Below are 20885 nucleotides of genomic sequence, written 5' to 3' on the forward strand. Positions count from 1 at the left end.
TCACCATATAAATACTCACACTAAATTGAATTGTCAAGAAACGGTTCATATTTAAATCCTAATTGTTTTTTTTAAATGTTAAAAAAAAATCTGCCGTTTGTAAATCAATCCGATCTACCGAGATTTCAATTACAACTATTTGAAAACAAAGTGTCCCGAAGCCTAATTTAAACCTTATTTTAAAAATTTATTTTTGTTAAAAAAAGGAAAAGGAAATACTTTAATGAATTGGGAAATAACTTAATGAAAAGAAATAATTTTCTGAAGACCATTTTAATAAAAAAGTAATTAAATTATTTCATACTATCTATGGGAGGTAACACACTCAAAACACACTTATACAGTGACATGGCATTGATAATCAAATTTAAAACTCTACTGGTTCATGAGAACGGACAGGGCATACGATTTATAAAATTATAGTAACATAAAAATGGAATTTTCCAATAGCCAATAACTTGGCCTTTAGAATATATAAATATGTCTTTTATGTCTGAATATCAATGTAAGTCTAATCAACCAGAAGGGCTATCCACAAAGACTGTTGGGTCTATGCCTGAGGACAATTCATCTATAAATTACAAAGATGAAGCCACTTTGTAACAACAGGGAGATATCTAACTTTTGAAGCCAATTGAAATAAAAAAGGACTAGATTATATCAAACTCTCTAATAGGGTTATCAAACTTAAAACACATAGTTGCATTTTTATATTGCAATGATATTTCAATTTGAAGTTGATGTATCTGCCAGGTCCTGAGATAAGATCGGGCATAAAATAATAAAATAAAGCAAAAAAAAAAAAAAGAAAGAAATAATCAATAACTTGATATTGTAAGTCGAGACCACGTTTGACTCAATATCAATGAAAGTTTTATCTACTTGGATTTCAATCTTCAAGGAATGGTGTGTCAAAGGATGACGACAATTCATTTCTCAAGTAAGAAATTAAGACCCCTTGACATCTCATCTCGACCCCTTAGGATATTTAGATGATTCTAGACTCATTGACTCTTAAACACATTTTTACATGACTTGTCGACCCTTAGTTGGGTAGACACGTCGACCCCTAAATCAATGTTGTACTTAATAAGGCCATTTAAGTACTTTGAGAAATGATTTAAAGAAAATAGTAAATATCTTATTATAATAATTATTTTCATAACAAGATCCGACAAAATGTTGAAAACGTTATTTTTAATTTATTTAATGTTGTGTTACAAAGCAGTTATAAACTTTTAATTTGTGTCTTTTTTTTAAGCTGGGACATTATTGATTCGAGGTTCCAGACAAAAAGTGAAGTAATAATAATAATAATTATTTATATTAATAATTACTGATTTGTGCATTGTGTGTTTATTCATATTTACAATTTTAATTAGTTTGTAGCGATTTAGATTTTTTCCCGCGAGAAACACGTGTTATATCGGCGATGAATAATTACACATTTCTACTTCATTAATGTTATATATTGAATTGACTTGTCCTTAGTGCGGAGAAACGGTTATTTTATTTTCATTCCATAACCATTATGATGAAAAAAAAGAAACCAAAATACAAATCAATAATGGGTCCTAATTTGAAAAAAAAAATCTGTATATTTTACCACTACAATGTATATTATGACAGTTATGTAGAATCGTAGTTATATAAACTGAAAATAATACATATATGTCCGACTCATGAAATAAATGTTTTTTTTTATTAATTATAACTACATTTTTGAGACTGTTCATTTTTGAAAAAAAAATCAATTATTGCTACAAGCTTTTTTTCCCCAATATATGTGCGTGCCATTATCGACACTTTGTCATTATATATTACAAATAACACTTTAACATGACTTGATTTCACTTGTAATTCAATTTATATTAAATTATATATACTAATCAAACTTGTAAAAAAGAACACTTTTTAACGTCTTTTTGCAAATTCATTATTCATTAAGGAACATCTTTATGTACACTATAGAATAAGAGGTCAAAATGTCCAGTCAATTAAAGGCGTCTAAGTGTCTTTGTGGTCAAAGTGTCATGGGTCTAGGTCGGGGTGTCAAGGGGTTGACATGTCATAGTGTCATTCATTCATTTGGAAAACAAAGCTATAACACATATATCCTTGTTATGAGATGTACAATTATGTCAAAACTTAAACTGTCAGGGTTATAAAACTTCACACATACATGCACACACACATGCTCACACGCACGTAAGCGCATGCACACACATCCATACGCACGCACGCACGCAGACACGCAGACACGCACACACCCACACATACACACACACTGTCATTTTGCATTGATATAAGTATAGATAATTTCCCTCTCCTAATAACAAAGTTTTACCACCAATCATAGCAAAGAACAGTGAATATTCTATAAGAAAACCTTAATAGTCAAAGTTAACTTGATTTTCATAAAGGTCTTGTTCAAAAGGATCTTTTAGAGCGAAGACACTCCATTCATAAATAACACATTCATTTGCCAGTCACAGCAATGAAAAATAGAAAACATTAAATAATTTGACCATACAGCAGAAGGTCATTTATGACTCAATGTGAAGGTCTGTCTAATCAACTGAAGAAACTTTTCAAAAGAATATTGTGTTCCAGAATGAAGACAGTTCATTTAAGAGAATAAAGCTATAGCCACTTTGATACATTTCCCGATATCTTTCAAGTTAAAAAGGGGCTGGCATTTAGATGTTAAGCATCAACCCCCGCAAAAATAAACAAATACACTCAATTTCATTTTGATACTTAGTTTTCGCCCATTGAGACATGTTTGCACACAAAGCCACCTTTTGGAACATTTCTGATTGATTTACCATCAAATTTCAATAATTTATTAACGAAAAAAGGTGTAATTTCAAATATTTATTCAATAATAAAAGGCGTACTCATTTATCTAAATATCATTTTCACCAGGGATTTCAAATGCAATCAGGGATTTACAATGTAATGTTTATTGTATGAATGCATGTGATATTTTAACTTAAACAATACTCATTGCACCAGTATTATCATAGTTAAAACAGTTTTTATAAATAATTCAGTGAATTTTCAGTGAAAATGTTAATCGAATAATTTTATTGCAATCCTGCGCTAAATAAGTTATGCATCATTGGTTGGATAGTCAGACCTTGTCATTTGCTATTTCTTTATAATGCAGCTCTCTGCTTTAAAATCTTCTTCCTACTCTTACTTTGTCATATGATCATAATATTATGACTGATTAATTATTTTGAATTACATGCAAAGTTGTTTTGTAAACAAAACTAATACTTTGTCAATTGGTCAATAATTTTAGACATCATTAAAATCCTTGGTCAAAACTCAAAATGGTGATGAACAAAACTTTTGTTGATGGTGTCATGGTATTGAATAGTTACTTATATTAAATTAACATTTACTTATTAGCTATCTCAGACAGCAGAGCTGCTAAATGGTATTCCAAGGGTTCTTGGTTCGATTCCGGTCCGGCACATTTTATTCAACCCGAGACTTTTGACACCCAAAGGGGGATTGTGATTTTATATTATGTATGCAGCTCAAAAGTCAATTAGAAATGTTAATTATCTGTGCCCAAAGAAAAGGATAAATTTTCAAGTGCAAAGTGTGTCAAAGTAAAGCACTATTCACTACATTAAGGGGAGAACATGTGAATGCTGCCTGACCAGTGAATGAGTTGTGTAACATAACAGTGTGCCTAGAGTCCCTGGTTTTCTGTACCGACTACATGATTTTGGAATCAGCGGTGAGAGAAATTGACAAATAGAATCAATGTCACTGAAAAATCGCGCCTCGTCAGAAGATCGAACCATCGACCACTTGATTACAATCCTCCTATCGATGCACTGCTTATTTAGTCAGGGTTATTCGAAGGTAAAATTGAACAACAATTTTTTGGGATGTATCGGTTGAACAACTGTACTGATATCAAGTTTATAGTATGATGTTTATGGTAATTTACAATAATTATTAATTTTGTATGATAAGAGTAAAGATGTAAAACAGAATATTCAATTTACCAACGCACACTGTAATTAAATAATTAAATAGAAGTTGATGAAATACAACTCATCCTTGTATGGGTAGGTCTGTGGAGACTTTGGGTTGGATATTTATGTTATGTTTGAATAATCATTGATAGCAAACTGTTTGTAAAGTTGTTTAACGATGAATTCAGTGCTTTTAGTTGTATTTACAATGTTTAATTTGTTTGTATTCTTTTGCAATGTTTAATACTTTTGTTTTCTTGTAATTTTTAATATGTTTCTTTCTATTTTGCAATGTTTAATACCTTTGTTTTATTGCAATGCATAATATGTTTCTCTTTCTTGTGCAATGTTTTTCATTACCTTTGTTTTCTTGAAATGATTAATATGTTTGTTCTCCTTTTGCAATGTTTTTGTACTGTTTAAACGTTTGTTATTTTTGCAATGTTTAATACCTTTGTTTTCTTGAACTGTTTCATATGTTTGTGTTTCTTTTTCAATGTTTAGTATCTTCGTTTTCTTGCAATGTTTTTTTTACAATGTTTTATAGGTTTTGTTGTCTTTGTAATCATTATCTATGAGGGATTCTACTCAATGAGCAATATCAGTAACACAAGTGCCGTATCCACATCCTACGCGGATATGCTAATTTGATTATTATAACGTGACTATCAAATTAATAGTATATATACACTTGTAATATACAATTTATAACCTCTTCTTCGATTGCTTTTCTATAAACCAAGCATCCTTGTGCGAAACGTTGCGGTTTCGTTGCTAATAGCCAATCAGAAGACTCGTTACAAAATACTGAGCAGCTGATTTACAAAGGCGTAGAAAACGACCGAAAAACCGTGGAGAGGTTTAAAAATGCTACTGATTGTTATGAGTGGTCCCTCTAAATGTATTTAGTAATGTTATTTATTAAATGTAAGTGCTTTTGACCCGTACTCGGTTGACAAACATGTATTAGTCTTTGTACCGAATCGTTTTGTCGCACGAATGCGCTCTTTTCCTGATAAATATTTCATGAATGGAAAAGGGTCGTTCTCAAACGTGAAATAATGATAACTGTTTTTTTTTGGTCTGTTTTCATAACGGCCCAGGAAATGAACCCCTCGCTCGTGGCTCGAATTTGGAGTTTCCGGCCTTCTCTTTATTTACAGCATATTATCAAGGGGGCTCATATTTCACAATTTGTTTGGATTTGACACATTTAAGATGAACACAGGGTTTTTTTTATCAATCTGGTAATTTTTTTTCCTAGGTCCGATACTCGTGCCTATGATTCAACAGTCTGTTCGGTTGTTAGGTCTTTGACGGTCTTCGATTTTGAAAAATGTACAACACATTCATTATTCGATTTTATCAAAATGAATTTCAGGCACTTACTTTACGTAATTATGTTCCTTTTTATGTAAGTATCAACAGGCCTTGAAATAATCTGCCATTTTATATTACGTCGGTGGGTCGAGAACAAAGTGACCGCATGAGTGGCGGTGTATTGGTTTTTACTCCGGATCACGGCATTAAGCCACTTTACCAGAGCACAGTTCAGCCACCACATGGTTCCTGGGCAGGCTGTCAAGCAATTACCAGAACTTGTTGTAGGAACTGAAACTTCTGTACATGTGCGACCAGAGGTATTGCGCAATTAAACGTAGAAGGGATTTCATCGAACCCGGGTCGCCCGGTTCATAGCCCAACACTTTACCTAACCGGGCGGCTTGACCGCATGAGCGGTCACTTTTGTTCTTATGGGACCGCTAAAATTACGTGATGTATAACTATTTATGATTACCCTGTCGTTATCTCTTCAATCTTTGCACTTTATACTTTAAACTTGATATATCTTTGATTACAATAATTTTTAGTATGAATAATGTTTAGTATGCTGTTGTAGAAAACATACCAAGCAACACATTTGTTTTCGTTTTTATTCAAAATGGTTTGCTGCTTTAAACTGGCAATATTCCTGTTTGTCGGATGTGTTCTCGGAGATCAGGGGGACACGATAGATGCGAGAGTTTTGAAGTTAGAACAAGAACTTGTCAAGTTACAGAGTCAGGTTGATAATCAAAATGATGGTACGTATTCTTACCATTTACTTGCAAAATTTGTGCTTTATTTATATGCTTTAAATGTTGCCTTTGAGTCCTTTTGCAGATTAAGGGAATTCGAAATCATTCATTATCAAAGTACAAAATTTGACATACCAATAGTATATGGTCCCGTCAAACTGCAGGAATGTGCTGTCTTGTCATACTCTGTACATGCAGCAAAGAGTAATGATATCTGTCATATGTTACGGTTCGGATTAGAATATCCGTCCCGAACGGACACGCCCATTTGCCGCTAACGAGGCAACAGATATTCCTATCCGAACCGCAAACATATGTCAGATACTCTTTCTTGCATATGTCACATTTCATCATTTTTTAAATTCTTTCCCTTAATAAAATAATTGTCAAAGGTAATGTATGTCATTACACCCGTAGCTATTTTTACAACAGCGTATGAAATTACGACTTCATTCATAAGGGCGAAATTACGTCATCCTTACATGTAGTTTCATGCTTAAATACAGTTCGTTGATAAAATGCGCTAAAAAACGCCATTGTATAGCACACTTCTCATCTGGCAACCCCATGCCAGATGAAATTTCCTGCATAGGTAAAACCAACGGAACCATCAGTACTCGTACAGCACATGTAAGAAATTTCACAAGGAACAGTACGTTACAATTTGATTTCGGTTTGAAACAAATCACTCTTTCACCACACAGCGTGCTCGGACTACAACAAATTGACGTCAATTACGACAGTTCATAAACATTTTTTTTTAGGTATTCACCGGCGTTCTCGATACATTTATGTGTGTCAGCAAACCCATGTGTTAAACCACCAATCCGATGAATTTCTGTCTAGTATTGATCGCGTTGCACAGCTTGAATGATTAAACATATGACCTCACACTTTGACGTAAGAGTCGGGAAGACAAAAGAATCTATCGGCGTTTATCATTTTCGAGCTTATGATTTTAGGCCGTCCCCTTCTAGTGTGATCTTCAAGTGGCCGTCTATACCGTCTCTATAATGCTTGTAATACTTGTATTATCACTTGTATAACATCGTTCGTTTCTAAATGCAATTTAAATTCGCCTTTGTAAGCATCTGTCCTGTCGTTGCAGTGGATTTTTATACAAAGTTTAACATTCGCAATTTGCTCCGTCAAATTGGATGTTTCATTTTTTACTGTTTCCTTTTTTGAGTAATATCGATGTTATGAATCAAAACTTCTTTAAGCTGTTGTACCATGAGGTGGTTTTAATATAGACGTATTTGAAATGAATATTGATTTGGCATAATTTTAACAGCATGATTTGGACCAAAAATATAATGTCATCTTATAAAATATGTCTATGTTTGAAGAAAATATGCATATGTGTTGTGCCGTAGGGTCACGCGTGAGGCAGTTTTAACGCAGAAAAAAATATCTCGACGCAGTTGAACAGACTATTAATTTGGCATAATATTAACAACATAATTTTGACAAAAATATAATGTGACCTGATTAAATAAGTCAATGTTGAAACAAAATATGCATATTTCCGTTTCACCTTTTTAATAGGCCCTCTTACATTCATTAAAACACGTGAAGTGCTATTTAAGTTATTTTTGCTTTTTCCATGAAGCGAGAATATGACAGTGGCATTTTCAGCAAGCCTTACAAACACTATTTCAAACATGGGATCACATCAGCAGATTGTCTTTGATAACGTGATCACAAACGTTGGCAACGGATATAGTCTCACGGGCATTTTACCGCATAAATTAGAGAGTCTACATTTTTTTCGTTGTTATAACAAATGATCCGAGGTATTCCTCAAGCATTCAGCTTTTAAAATATGGGGGGTGGATTGGCAGTGCGTTAGCGCATGGAGGTTATCAAAATAGTGACCTCTTTGTAAGATAGACGATCGCTGCAACAGTGGAGTTACAAACGGAGGATGAAGTGTGGGTTCAAAATGAGTATTCTTTTTCATCTGTAGAGGAGCTTGACGGCTCAGGGTTTTCTTCATTTTCAGGACATCTTATCGCTGTCATGTAAAAACTATTTTATGCCACAGTTATAGTTGTAAACTGTTAAGTATTATATACTGTCGCTGTATAACACAAAAAACAGTCACCTGAGTATATGTTTTCAATATGTCGATCTTGAATGATCTACTAGCATTTGCTTTTCGGTAAGTCATGAAAGTATAGTCATTAAAATGTGTTGCTGTCATAAATCACGCCAACTCTTTATAGAATGACCAGCTCGAATGTGAACTTGGTAAGGTCATCAGCATAAAGTTCCAATTATATAAGGACTGTGAATGACAAGCAGAAATGTGATACTTGCACGGCATTCAAAACATCATTCGCTTTACAATGAAGGATGAGCTGTAATATTTTGGTTGCACAATAACGTATACATTGTATTAAATTTTATATGATAGTTAATACAAACATCGGCAATTCTGAAGATAAAGACAAAATATTAATTAAAGACTTATTTTGTTATTTTTGATCATTGGATACTGGTGTGCTGCACTATCATTTGAAGGCAACTAGTAGGTTCTGTTATGTTGAAACATTTGAAAAGTTTCATAAACATATACTTTACATGCATTTATGTAAAGATAGTAATCCAATTAAATCAGATATATTTTGTACCCATTACTTCCATATTTTGTACCCATTTTTACATTATTTTCTGTGGCATTTGTTATATAAAAGAAGATACTTAATCTAGATTTCTGAACCATAATTGTTTAAAGTGATGCAAAATAAAATTATCTAAGCATCTTAGTGGATGTAATATTGCGATTTTCAAAATATTTTAAACTTATAGCATTGTAAACAGTATTTTCTATTTACCCTTCCCATTAAGTTGCATGATAGATGATTTCTCATTAACTTTTTTTTCTAAAGAATTCTTTCAGTTCTTGCATTTTCTCTCAAGAAATGTATTAAAAGTGTAAAAATATAAAACGAGTAAATTTAAGTCATTAAAGTAGTTTAAAAGAACGAAATTAACAGAAATTTGTATCATATTTTCATATTTTTACACCACCCATTTTAAAAATACACATTTTTAAAAAAAAAATGTAATTAAATGGCACATATTTATGTAAAAATGTTAATGTTTGTAACAAAACGTATAAACCAATTCTATCGCCAATAGCAAAAAGAAAATGTAAAAATGTAAATTAAAAAAAAATCATTTTTTCCTACTTTTTTGACACATTTTTCTCTTTTTTTTTTGCCATCAAAAGTACTTTTTGCATTAAAAGTACATACTTAAATGCATTTGTGTCATATTTGAAACATTAGTGAAATAAAAGAAAATTACCAGCAGTTCAAACTGCCGACAATAACTAATTGTGAGAAAATTGTATTTTTCATATTTTTGGCGGCCATTACAAAAACTCTCGTTTCTAACATGTCGATCCTTTAATTGACAATTCCGGGTCATTTACACTGCTAGGTTATCGTTTCATTGTGAATATATACAATAAGCAAGCATACTCACAGTCTTAAGATCAGATAACTGCATTGTTATACGGTAAGAGATGCTGAAGAGGAGTAGAGAAAACCACAAAACTATATGACTTATCATTTGAGAATATTATTGAAAAGGGTGAGGCGTTTTTGCTGATATATTTGGTTCTTCGCATCCTTAAACAATGTATCATGCATATCATTTTCACATTCTTTCTCAATTTATCAAAGCATTTTCTTTTCGGCTATTCCTTTAAAAGTAAGTTTATGGAAAATTAATTCAGTTGTCTTGCGACATATCCAAGAATTGTCTGAGAAAATCTAATAAACTTTAATTAGAAGTATTAAAGATTTCCAAAGACACATTTTCAAATGTTTCTCATTGTAAAATATTATTCTCATACGAATTTCAATCATTATCCAGTCTAAGTCGGTCATAATATCTTAAATTTGACATGTTTATCTGAGAACTGGGATTCACGTCATATATAAGTTCCGTTTAGATGTGTCATGCCTGATAAAGTAAGTACATATCATACGCCACTTAGAGATAATTTTAATGATAATATTTAGTGTAATCTTTGTATCATCTATAAACTTTACTAGTTAATAGTTCGTCTAGTTAAATAATAAACCATTGAAAATGATTTATTTCTGTAAAGTAGTAATATTTCTGTTTGTTGCTGGTGTTCGCGGTGATCAGGGACACAGTTGATGCGAGGTTTCAAAAGCTGGAACAAGAAATCGTCAAGTTACAGAACACAGTGATTGATTTACAGAGACAGGTTCATGAACAAAATGATGGTATGTATTGCTAACCTTTAACCTGTAAAAAAATGTGGAATAAATTTATCATGGTTTACTTTTTGAATTATCCATTTGAAAAGTAAGAAACTGCAATATCAAAACTTACCAACAGTATAAATGTGTAGCAGTATAGATATGATTGGGCGGACTGGCTTATATCTATTCTGCTACACACGGTCGGTTCCAGCAGGTATAGGGTTATTGCCGATCAAATATTCTTTTATCTGTGAAATGTGCTTTAAGTTAGCTTAAAATGTATACTAGAATAAAGGAAATGAAGAAAAGAGAAAGAAAAAAAAAACAATAAGCACAACAACAATTATTGTATCGGGAATTATTGGGTTGTAAGCAATGTATTTCTACATGTTTTTGATACTTTTTGTTATGAGATGACTTTTTTAAATGATTTAATGTGAACTAAAGATATGAATTGTAAAAATGGTAATGGTAGATAAAAACTGCACGAGGTAGCAGAAAACATAATGTTAATACCAGTTAAGAGTAAAGAAAATTTGGATTTTCAGTTGTTAATGGATTATGAATGTTTGGTCAGTAATTATTGCCTTTTTCAGGTAATGAGTATATGTCGGTTGCGTTTACAGCAGGCCTTTCAAGAACCATAACAAACATGGGCTCACATCAGCAGATTGTTTTCGACCACGTGATCACAAACGTTGGCAACGGCTATAGTCCGTTTCACGGGCATTTTACGGCACCAATAAAAGGAGTCTATGTGTTTTTCGTAGTTATAACAAATACCCCAGGCTATTCCTCCAGTGTGACGCTTTTAAGAAATGGAGGATGGATATGGTATGCGTTAGCACATGGAGGAAGTCAAAACAACAATCTGTATGTAACGTCAACAATAGCCGTAACAATTGAATTACAGCAGGGGGATGAAGTCTGGGTTCAAAATGAGTTTGCCTTTACATCGGTCGAAGAGCTTAGTGGTGGTAATTGGTCTACTTTTCAGGACATCTTATTGATACCATGTAAAAATTGTCACAAGATATTGTTTACATACTTTTTCCCTATAATAAAAAGTCTTGTATACATGTTTTTCTGCATTAAAAAAATACATGAAGTCTTACCTTATTTTCCCTTTACCCCATTCAGTATTTGCATTTACATGGATGAGGGGGGAGCCAAAAGAACAATAGGTTGAACAATCGAGTAGGCACATACGTACTGTCTCGTTCAGAACACATATCTGTCAGTTGACAATCGGTTTTTGCAGGGCAACTTTTGAAGGAAATCAAAGATTGTGTTCATATTTGGCATGTACGTTTATACTGGAAACACACGTTAAAATTGACTTACTCTGCAATCAATTCATAATTGAAAAAGTGCCCCCGTAAGCATTTTGAGTTCAATTTTTGGTTTTGGCCAGGTCACTTTAAATGATTTCTGAGATTGTGTGTCTTTTTGTCATATTATATAAAACATTGGTAAATTTCTATTTTCTCTGCAATCAATCCATTATTAAAAGTGTTATTACGTATTTTGGGTGAAATTATTGATTTCCACAGAATAACTGGAGTTTATTCAGAAAAACTTTAAGGAGCTTAGTGAATACATACTTGATATGTGAATAATATTATTATGTTATATCCAATTTTATGTTAAGTTTATTTTTATTGCAATAAACGCTTTATAGGAATTAACCCCTTTTAAGCAATTGTTGAATTATGGGTTTCTGCAGAATCATTTCTGAAGGATTTATATGATTCTGTTTATATTTGACTCGCAAGCATGCTGTATCAAAACACAAAATTAATAACATTTGATTGAAATACTGGGAGCGTGGTGTCCGCTTTTTTGCAATTTTTCTTTGACATTATTTGTTTCTACATAATAACTTCAAAGGAGTTCACTATATTTTGAATGCAAGTATATAATATGAAAACAGAATTTAGGTTTGATTTAATTTGTAATCAACTAATCGCAAGCCAACGTTGATTTAATTGATTTTAATCAAATTGTAATCAAGTAATAATTTGTTATCATTTACTATAATTTCGTAACTGTATCCCTTTTTCACATTTGATGGAAAAGTCATGATATAAGCCATTAACTATTTTAAAAAATAAAAATCAAATATTCCTAGAATTAACTGTCACTTCAAATGAAGGAAATAATCAGATAAAAAGCTCTTTATAAATAAAACCCAATATCACTGAAATTGACTGTCACTTGAGTACAATAATACTAGAGGGCATCAGCCTGCGATGAATTTCTAATCTATAACAAATGTTTAACTAGGCCTCGCAAGCATGATTAATAAGTTATGAAGAATATAGCAAAAAAAGTTTTAATTTTCAAGTTAAAAGTTAATTTTCAGTTCATTTGTTTTACATGAATAAAAAATAACCTCTTTAGAAAACTAGACTTTTGTTCCCGTTTTGTTGTATCCTGTTTGACGCTCATGTTCTCGGGGAAATCAGAAAAGGTGCAGAACACAAACAAAACAATTATGTCATGGAAACTGCAACAAGTACTTGTATTTGAAATTCATAATCGTAGCTGAAATAATGTTATAGATCATCCATTAATTGGTAAAGTGTTTTAACCTGAATAAATATATAATCTAATCTAATCTAATCTAAAGCATTATCATCATTGGGACAATTGTATAGGCTAAGTCTTCAGGATTGAACCACGCCATGACAAAACCAACATAACTGGTTTGCGACCAGCATGTATCCAGACCAGCCTGCACATCCGCGCAATCTGATCAGGATGTATGATGTTCGATATTAGTTTCTCTACTTGTAATAGGGTTTGTAAGCGATAAGCATGGATCCTGATCAGACTTTGCGGATGACATGCTGCTCTGGATTCATGCTGGTTGCAAACGCACTACCAAGATTTTGTAATGGCGCTGCTCATATTAGTTTACGTCCTATGATTATGAAAGGTATTCTGTACTTTTCAGCCAATGAATTAGTCACATTGTCAGCCATATATTCAGCCATATGATTTGCATAACACTCGGATAATTTTTTTCAAAATATACATATGCATACATCTTTTCATTTTATCTTTTTAATAAAGCCTTAAAAATGTTGTTTTTTTTTTTTTTTTTTTTTTATTTAATTATGTCTTCTTGTCAGAAATATTTTTTATTTCATAGTCATACTTAGTTCAATTTTGTATGTCTTTTTCTTATTTGTTGTAGTTTCACTCATGACAACAAGAGCCATGTCAACATGGCCATCCCCCGCTGAATGTGTTTGCTCATTGGAAGAATGTATATGTAGTACAGCAGAATAATTCCATTTTAAGAGGTATTTTGGTAAAGAAAACTGATGGCTATAGTGATTACAGATTTGAAACCTATGTGAATACTGATGGCTGAAAATAACAAAGAGCAATAACTGAAAAATAATGCAGGGTAGGTTATCATTCTTGTGTGCTGCATCCCTCCCCAGTAAAATCTATCCACATATGAAGTTTCAAGTTGATACCTCAAATAATTTTTGAGAAAAAAAATTGAATTGAAAAATTAAGTATGAAAAATAACAAAGGGCAATAACTCTAAAATTATAAAAGGTAGAGTTATCATTCTTACGCACTGCACACCTCCTGAGTTAGATCTATGCACATATGAAGTTTCATAATGATATCTCAAAGGCCTTTTGAGTTATGCTCTGGACAAAAATTAATTTTGAAAAATAAAAAAGGGCAATAACAAAACAATTATGCAGGGTAGAGTTATCATTCTTGTGCACTGATCTCTTCCTCAATGAGATCCATCAACCTATGAAGTTTCAAGTTGATACCTCAAATACTTTTTGAGATAAGCTCCGGACAAAATAGTATGAAAAAGAACAAAGGGCAGTAACTCAAAAATTGTACAGGGAAGAGTTATCATTGTTGTGCATAGCATTCCTCCTCAATAAAATCTATCCACCTATGACATTTCATGTTGACATCTCAAACACTTTTGAGTTATGGTCCACTCGGGTGAAAAATTAGGTATGAAAAATAACATAGAGCAAAAACTTAAAAATTATGAAAGTTAGAGTTATCATTCTTGTGCACTGCACACCTCCTGAGTGAAATCTATGCACCTAAGAAGTTTCATGTTGATATCTCATACATGTCATAGGCTTTTGGAGTTATGCTCTGGACAAAATCAATTTTGAAAAAAAAACAAAGGGCAATAACTCAAAAATTACGCAGGATAGAGTTATTATTCTTATGCACTGCACTCCTCCTTAATGAGGTCTATCCACCTATGAAGTTTCAAGTTGATTACTCAAATACTTTTAGAGATATGCTCCGGACAAAAATGTCGGACGGAAGGAGTGACGGACGGAAGGTCGGACGGACGGACGGCGACTATTTCTATATCCCCCGCCGCCTTTTCGGCGGGGGATAATAATTATCTGAAAATGTTTCTCGTTTTGTACCATCAAATGTCATGTATTTATATACTTAAATAGATTGTTATATAGGGTTAACGCACGTGTTTTCGTGTAATAACGTCTGCAGAGTCCCGAGGAACGGTTGGTGCCCGAGCCCGGTAGGTCGAGGGCTCCAACAGTTCCGAGGGACTCTGCAGACTATATAACACGAAATAAACGTGCGTTGACGCTATCATAGCATAACATTTTAAAACAGATTCATGATGTCGATCAAATACAAAACACATACATTAAATCCTTGTGCGTGGACGGTATTAATTTTATCCAATTCTACATGTTTTACGTATGCGTTTTATTTTTCCGGGGCTAACATCTTTGGAAATACAAATGCCCAGAACCGAACGAAATTTCGAATTTTAATTGATTTAACAAACCTTAACATTTTAGATTTATTAACGTAAGAATAAATACACATTAAATTACTTTACACAAGAAAAAACATGACCGTCAGAAATTCCTAGAATTATTTCTGATTGACGGTAGAAAAAAATCAAAAACATCAGAATCGGTTTTATTTTCAAGCACACAACATTTTCTCATATTCATTTTGTGGTATCTTGTTTTGTAAGTGACTCGGAGGGTTTGTTTACATTGACAACTGTCCGTTTCTTAGAAAGGGCGACACCTACGATTAGCGGCGATGTTTATATGCCGTATTTCCGGCATAGTTACTTGAATGCTGCTCGCCGTTACTTATGCGATTGATGCCCTCGAATCAATTATTTCAATATAACAAAAGCGCGCGACTCTTTTGCAAACAATGCCAAATCGTCATTTTTTTTTGTTTACTGGGCCCTGTATGTATTGCGCATAAAACTGGGCTATGACAAGAGAGCGTGACTATGTTAACATATGGTTTTTGTCCCGTTATAACATGGGCAAAAGAGGGAAAAATAGCGGATTTTATGCTATAATATACTTAAATATATTGTTATTACTTTAATCTGGGCAGAACATTGGTATTTAGTTTCTGTTTTAAAGTTAAATACTCAACTTATCAATTAATTAACGTTTGATTTTCTTTTCTCGTTATGTAATTAACTCTCAATTAACTTACAAATCGAAAATGAGAAATCAAAAATGTGTTTTGATATTTCACTTTTTATTTATGTTGTAAATAATTTCAATTATATATGTGTCTTGTCATTTATCTAAAACATTACATGATTTCTGCGATTGCAACAATGCCAAACATTATAACAAGAACCGGTTGAACCGGGTGATGCTCCCCGAATGGGTTTTAGACACAGGAAAGGATGAAAAAATGAACAAAGGGCAAAAACTCTAAAATTAGGCAAGGCGGAGTTATGTTTTGTTGCACTGCACTTTTATTCAATGAGATCTATCTATTTATAAAGTTTCCTGATGACATCTCTTATAGTTTCAGAGCTATGTCCCGGGTAAAATTCAAAGTGTAAAAATAAACAAAGGTCAATAACTCCATAATTATACAAGGCTTTGTTAAGGTTCTTTAAGCATTGCAGTTCTATCCAATGATATCTCTATTATACCTAATAGTTTTAGAGTTATGTCCCGGACAAAAGTCAAAAAGTAAAAATAAACAAAGGGCAATAACTTCAAATAAGGCAAGGCGGATTAATGATTCTTTAGCACTGCACTTCTACCTATTGAGACCTATCTATCTACAAAGTTTCATGTTGATATCTCTTATATTTTTAGAGTAATGTCCCGGACAAAGTTCAAAGTGTCAAAATGAACAAAGGACAATAACTCCAAAAGTAGGCAAGACAGTGTTACAGTCTTGTGTTCTACAAACCTACCTAATGAGATCTATCTACCTACAAAGTTTCATATTGATACCTCTTATACTTTTAAAGTTATGTTCCGGACAAAGTTCAAAGTGTAAAAATAAACAAAGGGGGATAATTCAAAAATTAGGCAAGGCAGATTTACGGTCCCTGTGCACTGCACACATTCTTAATGAGATCTATCTACCTACAACGTTTCATGTTGATACCTCTTGTTGTTTCAAAGTTATGTTCCGGACAAAGTTCAAAGAATAAAAATAACCAAAGGGGAATAATTCAAAAATAAGACTAGGCAGAGTTACAGTTCTTGTGCACTGCACACCTAATCAATGAGATCTATCTATCTACAAAGTTTCATGTTGATACCTCTTATAATTTTAGAGTTATGTCCCGGACAATGTTCAAAAATGTAAAATAAACAAAGGGGGATAATTCAAAAATTAGACAAGGCAGAGATACGGTTTTTATGCACTGCACACTTACTCAATGAGATATATCTACTTACAAAGTTTCATGTTGATACCTTTTATACTTTTAGAGTTATGACCTGGACAAAATTCAAAGTGTAAAATAAACAAAGGGTGATAATTCAAAAATTAGGCAAGGGGGAGTTACGATTCTTGTGCACTGCACACATACTCAATGAGATCTATCTACCTACAAAGTTTCATATTGATACCTCTTTTACTTTTAAAGTTATGTCCCAGACAAAGTTCAAAGTGTAAAAATAAACTAAGGTGGATAATTCAAAAATTAGACAAGGCAGAGTTACGGTTCTTGTGCACTGCACAACTTCTTAATGAGATCTATCTACTTACAAAGTTTCATGTTGATACCTCTTGTTGTTTCATAGTTATGTCCCGGACAATAAAAGCGGACGGACGGAAAGACGGACGGACGGACAAGGCGGCAACTATATGCTGAATTTTTCGGGGAGCATAAAAATTTGTAAAACTTCTTTAGGTATATCTTTTGATTTCATGCATGTGTAAATATGTATCCTTATAGAGTTTCAAGAACCCCAAGAAATTCATTATGACAGTGTAAAATTTATTTGTGGTCATACCGTTGCTTATACATTTTTTACAATTAAATCTAAATTTCTAGATCCTAACATAAATCTAACAGATTCGACTTTGAATAGACGACATCCAATTTACTATAGCTGTATTGTTTCCTTCCGTTTACATCCCAGTTCTATCGTACTATAATGATATTACCAATCGCAAATGTCAAGAAATAAATTCTTTCTTCCTAGTATTATGAAGCTTTCCGTTCCCATTTCTTGTAGATATTTGTTTTTATCTTGATTTGCATTTGATAAATGACATTAAGTTTCGTTTCAGATTAGTCATTCTTTAATTGCGTGTTCAGTTTCTAGCGTTTTTATTCCCTTCTATGAAAATACCAAGTTTTAGGCTATTTATTACAATACTTTTCCCCATCAACATGTTTTACAAATTTGAATTCTTTAGTTCTTTATCCCGATATATCAGTGACAGTGTCTAACTCATATTCTCTATTTTTCCATTGAAATATTGAGCAAGTCATGACAAAGTATTAGTTTTCTTTTTCAAACACCTTGACGTATAATTTGAAATATATTACAATGGTATACGCCAACTTGAAATGATTAACAACGAACATTTCAAACTTCACTGAATTATTTATCAAGAACTGTGATGACACTGGCACGACGTGTATTGTTTTATTTTGAATATTATACGCATTCAGACAATAAACCTTGCATTGGCAATCCCAGGTAAAAATAATATTAAGATAAATGAGTAGGCATTTTATCATTGAAAAGTAACTTGATAGAACACTTTTGTTCGGTGATAAATTATTGAAATTTGATGGTAAATCGTGCAGAAAGTTTAAAAAGCTATATTATATAGTGTAGAAACATGTGTCAATGGGCGTACATTCATAATTCAAAAATCTAAAACGAAAAAAAAATGGTTTAAACTGGTTTTGCACATTCATCATTGCACCCTGGTTGGTTTGAAAATGTCAACACGATATCTAATCAAAATGCGTTGCGAGAAATGAAACAAAATTATTTTGTTATTCCATTGTTCGCCAGTAGTAAAGTAATAAAATATTGAAATCAAATCATTTGCCTAGATTCTTTTAAACAACAGTATTGAATACATTTGCTGTAAACAGTGACAAATCAACTTCATTGATTTCTTCATTTGTTAAACAAGAGTTCATAGCACCATAGGGAGTAAGTGAATAAGGAATCCGTAAATAGCAATTACATGGCTCCTCAGCAAATGATATGGAAATATTCTACGATATATTTTAAATCCTAAACGAAGTCAGATAATGGTCTTCAGGTGAAACGTACATGTAACTTATAATGTACTTGTTTATTTATCGCATTTAGTCTCATTATCAACATAACGATCATTGTCCCCCGCATCATCATCACTATTATCATTATTACCATTATGATGTTTTTTTGCGTGATTTGTTGAGTAAATTGCCACCATAGTTTGTTTCAGAAACAAACAATCACCATAGTTTGTTTCAGAACCAAACAATACCGACTACGGTCATTTGCGAGCAAAAACTGACAATCTATAATGGCCATTTTATTAACGTAATGGTGAACAACTAAGGATTTCTATCATGCATTTTTAAAGACCTAGCCAGTATATGTTGCATGAGTAGAACAAAAATTTCCAATGCTTAATGTTAAAATTTATTTTAGCATAGCAAGAATTATGTTTACATTTCATTTGATAATAATAATAATAATAATAATAATAATAATAATAATAATACATTGTAATAATAATAATAATAATAATAATAATATAATAATAATAATAATAATAACATAAATAATAATAATAATAATAATAATTATAATAATAATAATAATAATAATAATAACGATAATAATAACGATGATGTTGACGATGATGATGATGAAGATGATAATAAGGTATTATCTAAATAAAAGTAAATAGTTTACAAATACCAATTTCTGAATTATCAGTTTTGTTACGATATATAAAATACACGATTCACGTGAAAATCTCGATGATCAACTATTCTTAGATAAATCATATAATTATGTGAACATATAGTTTCTTGTAGGCAAAAGTGTCAAGCGTGTAATGCGTTTTATTTCTTCCTCTTATATTTTTTCTTCTTATCTTCTGTTTTGTAATATTGATACACAAACTTATCTGAAGGGCGGATTTAACAAGAATCATCTTCCTATGATAGAACATACTTTTCACATGTTATCAAGGACAAAATTTCTAGGCCATGACATTATATCAAAACAAAACTAAAAAATATTCAACATTTAATTTATGTAAGATATTCAACCTGTAACATTCTAGTAAGAAAGACGGAATTTAGTACTGTTAACATAGACTTCTAGTATTCTTTTGAACACGCCAAACAATTATTTTAATTTATATACAATAGTGTTAAGCTATAAAACTTTTGGAGAAAAAATCACTTGCCTTACATTTATTTCAAAAAACAATAATATCGGCAAAATAAAACAGAAAAAAATGTCCGCGTTTGGATTTGAAGCACAGGATCCCAATTTTAACAAAACATTATCTAGCGCGTGTACTATCACGGCTGTGGCAGCTACGCTATTGACAGGCGATTATTTTAATTTATATACAATAAAAACACTATTTATATTACATGTACATGCCTTATATTTAGTCAGGAATTTAGTTTCAAGGCCTTCTTTATTGATATTACCAAAACGCTTTGAAGCCATAAAAATCGTTTTAACGTAATATTATTTCATATTTGCGAATTGTTATTTCGTAATTACGAAAGGACATTTCGTAATAAAGAAATTACATTTCGTTGTTACGAATTCATATATCGTAAATACGAAATAATATTTCGTAATTATGAAATAAAATTTCGTATTTACGAAATAATATTTCGTAAAAACGAAATTATATTTCGTAAAAACGAATTAATATTTCGTAATACGTATTAAGTTCCGGGAAAAAAGTGTGGTAAATGTCAACTTAGGGGCTTCGTAAGTTTACGTACATAATGGCTACCATGGTTAGGTCGTTATTGTGTGGGGAGGTCAAAATATTTAAGAATGTTATTCAACGGGGAGTTAAAATTGTTTTAAATATAATGACCGATTGTCATAAGTGGGTGTCAAAATACTTCGTTACAACCGTTTTTAGGTTTTATTCACGGTCATATATCAATGCTTCAAGATAGAATAGTTTTCGAACGTTCTGGGTATGTAAGCCAAACCAAATACTTGGTTGTTATGCATTTAATGAATTATAAACAGATGAAAAATGTGACTGTTTTTAGATTGGAC

The 20885-nt window shown here is 32.0% G+C and overlaps 1 protein-coding gene across 1 annotated transcript; it reads left to right on the forward strand.

The window, feature by feature from the left end:
- Positions 1-5943: 5943 nt before the first annotated feature.
- LOC132756920 (complement C1q-like protein 4) lies at positions 5944-13329 on the forward strand. The gene is made up of 3 exons (XM_060748066.1): positions 5944-6085; positions 10923-11303; positions 13286-13329. Exons 1-3 carry the CDS (start codon positions 5944-5946, stop codon positions 13327-13329), a joined length of 567 nt encoding a protein of 188 aa, XP_060604049.1.
- Positions 13330-20885: the final 7556 nt, after the last annotated feature.

This window comes from Ruditapes philippinarum, unplaced genomic scaffold (genome assembly GCF_026571515.1).
Source record: "Ruditapes philippinarum isolate M1 unplaced genomic scaffold, ASM2657151v2 ctg1299_1_1_1_1, whole genome shotgun sequence".
In the NCBI taxonomy this organism is placed as follows: domain Eukaryota; kingdom Metazoa; phylum Mollusca; class Bivalvia; order Venerida; family Veneridae; genus Ruditapes; species Ruditapes philippinarum.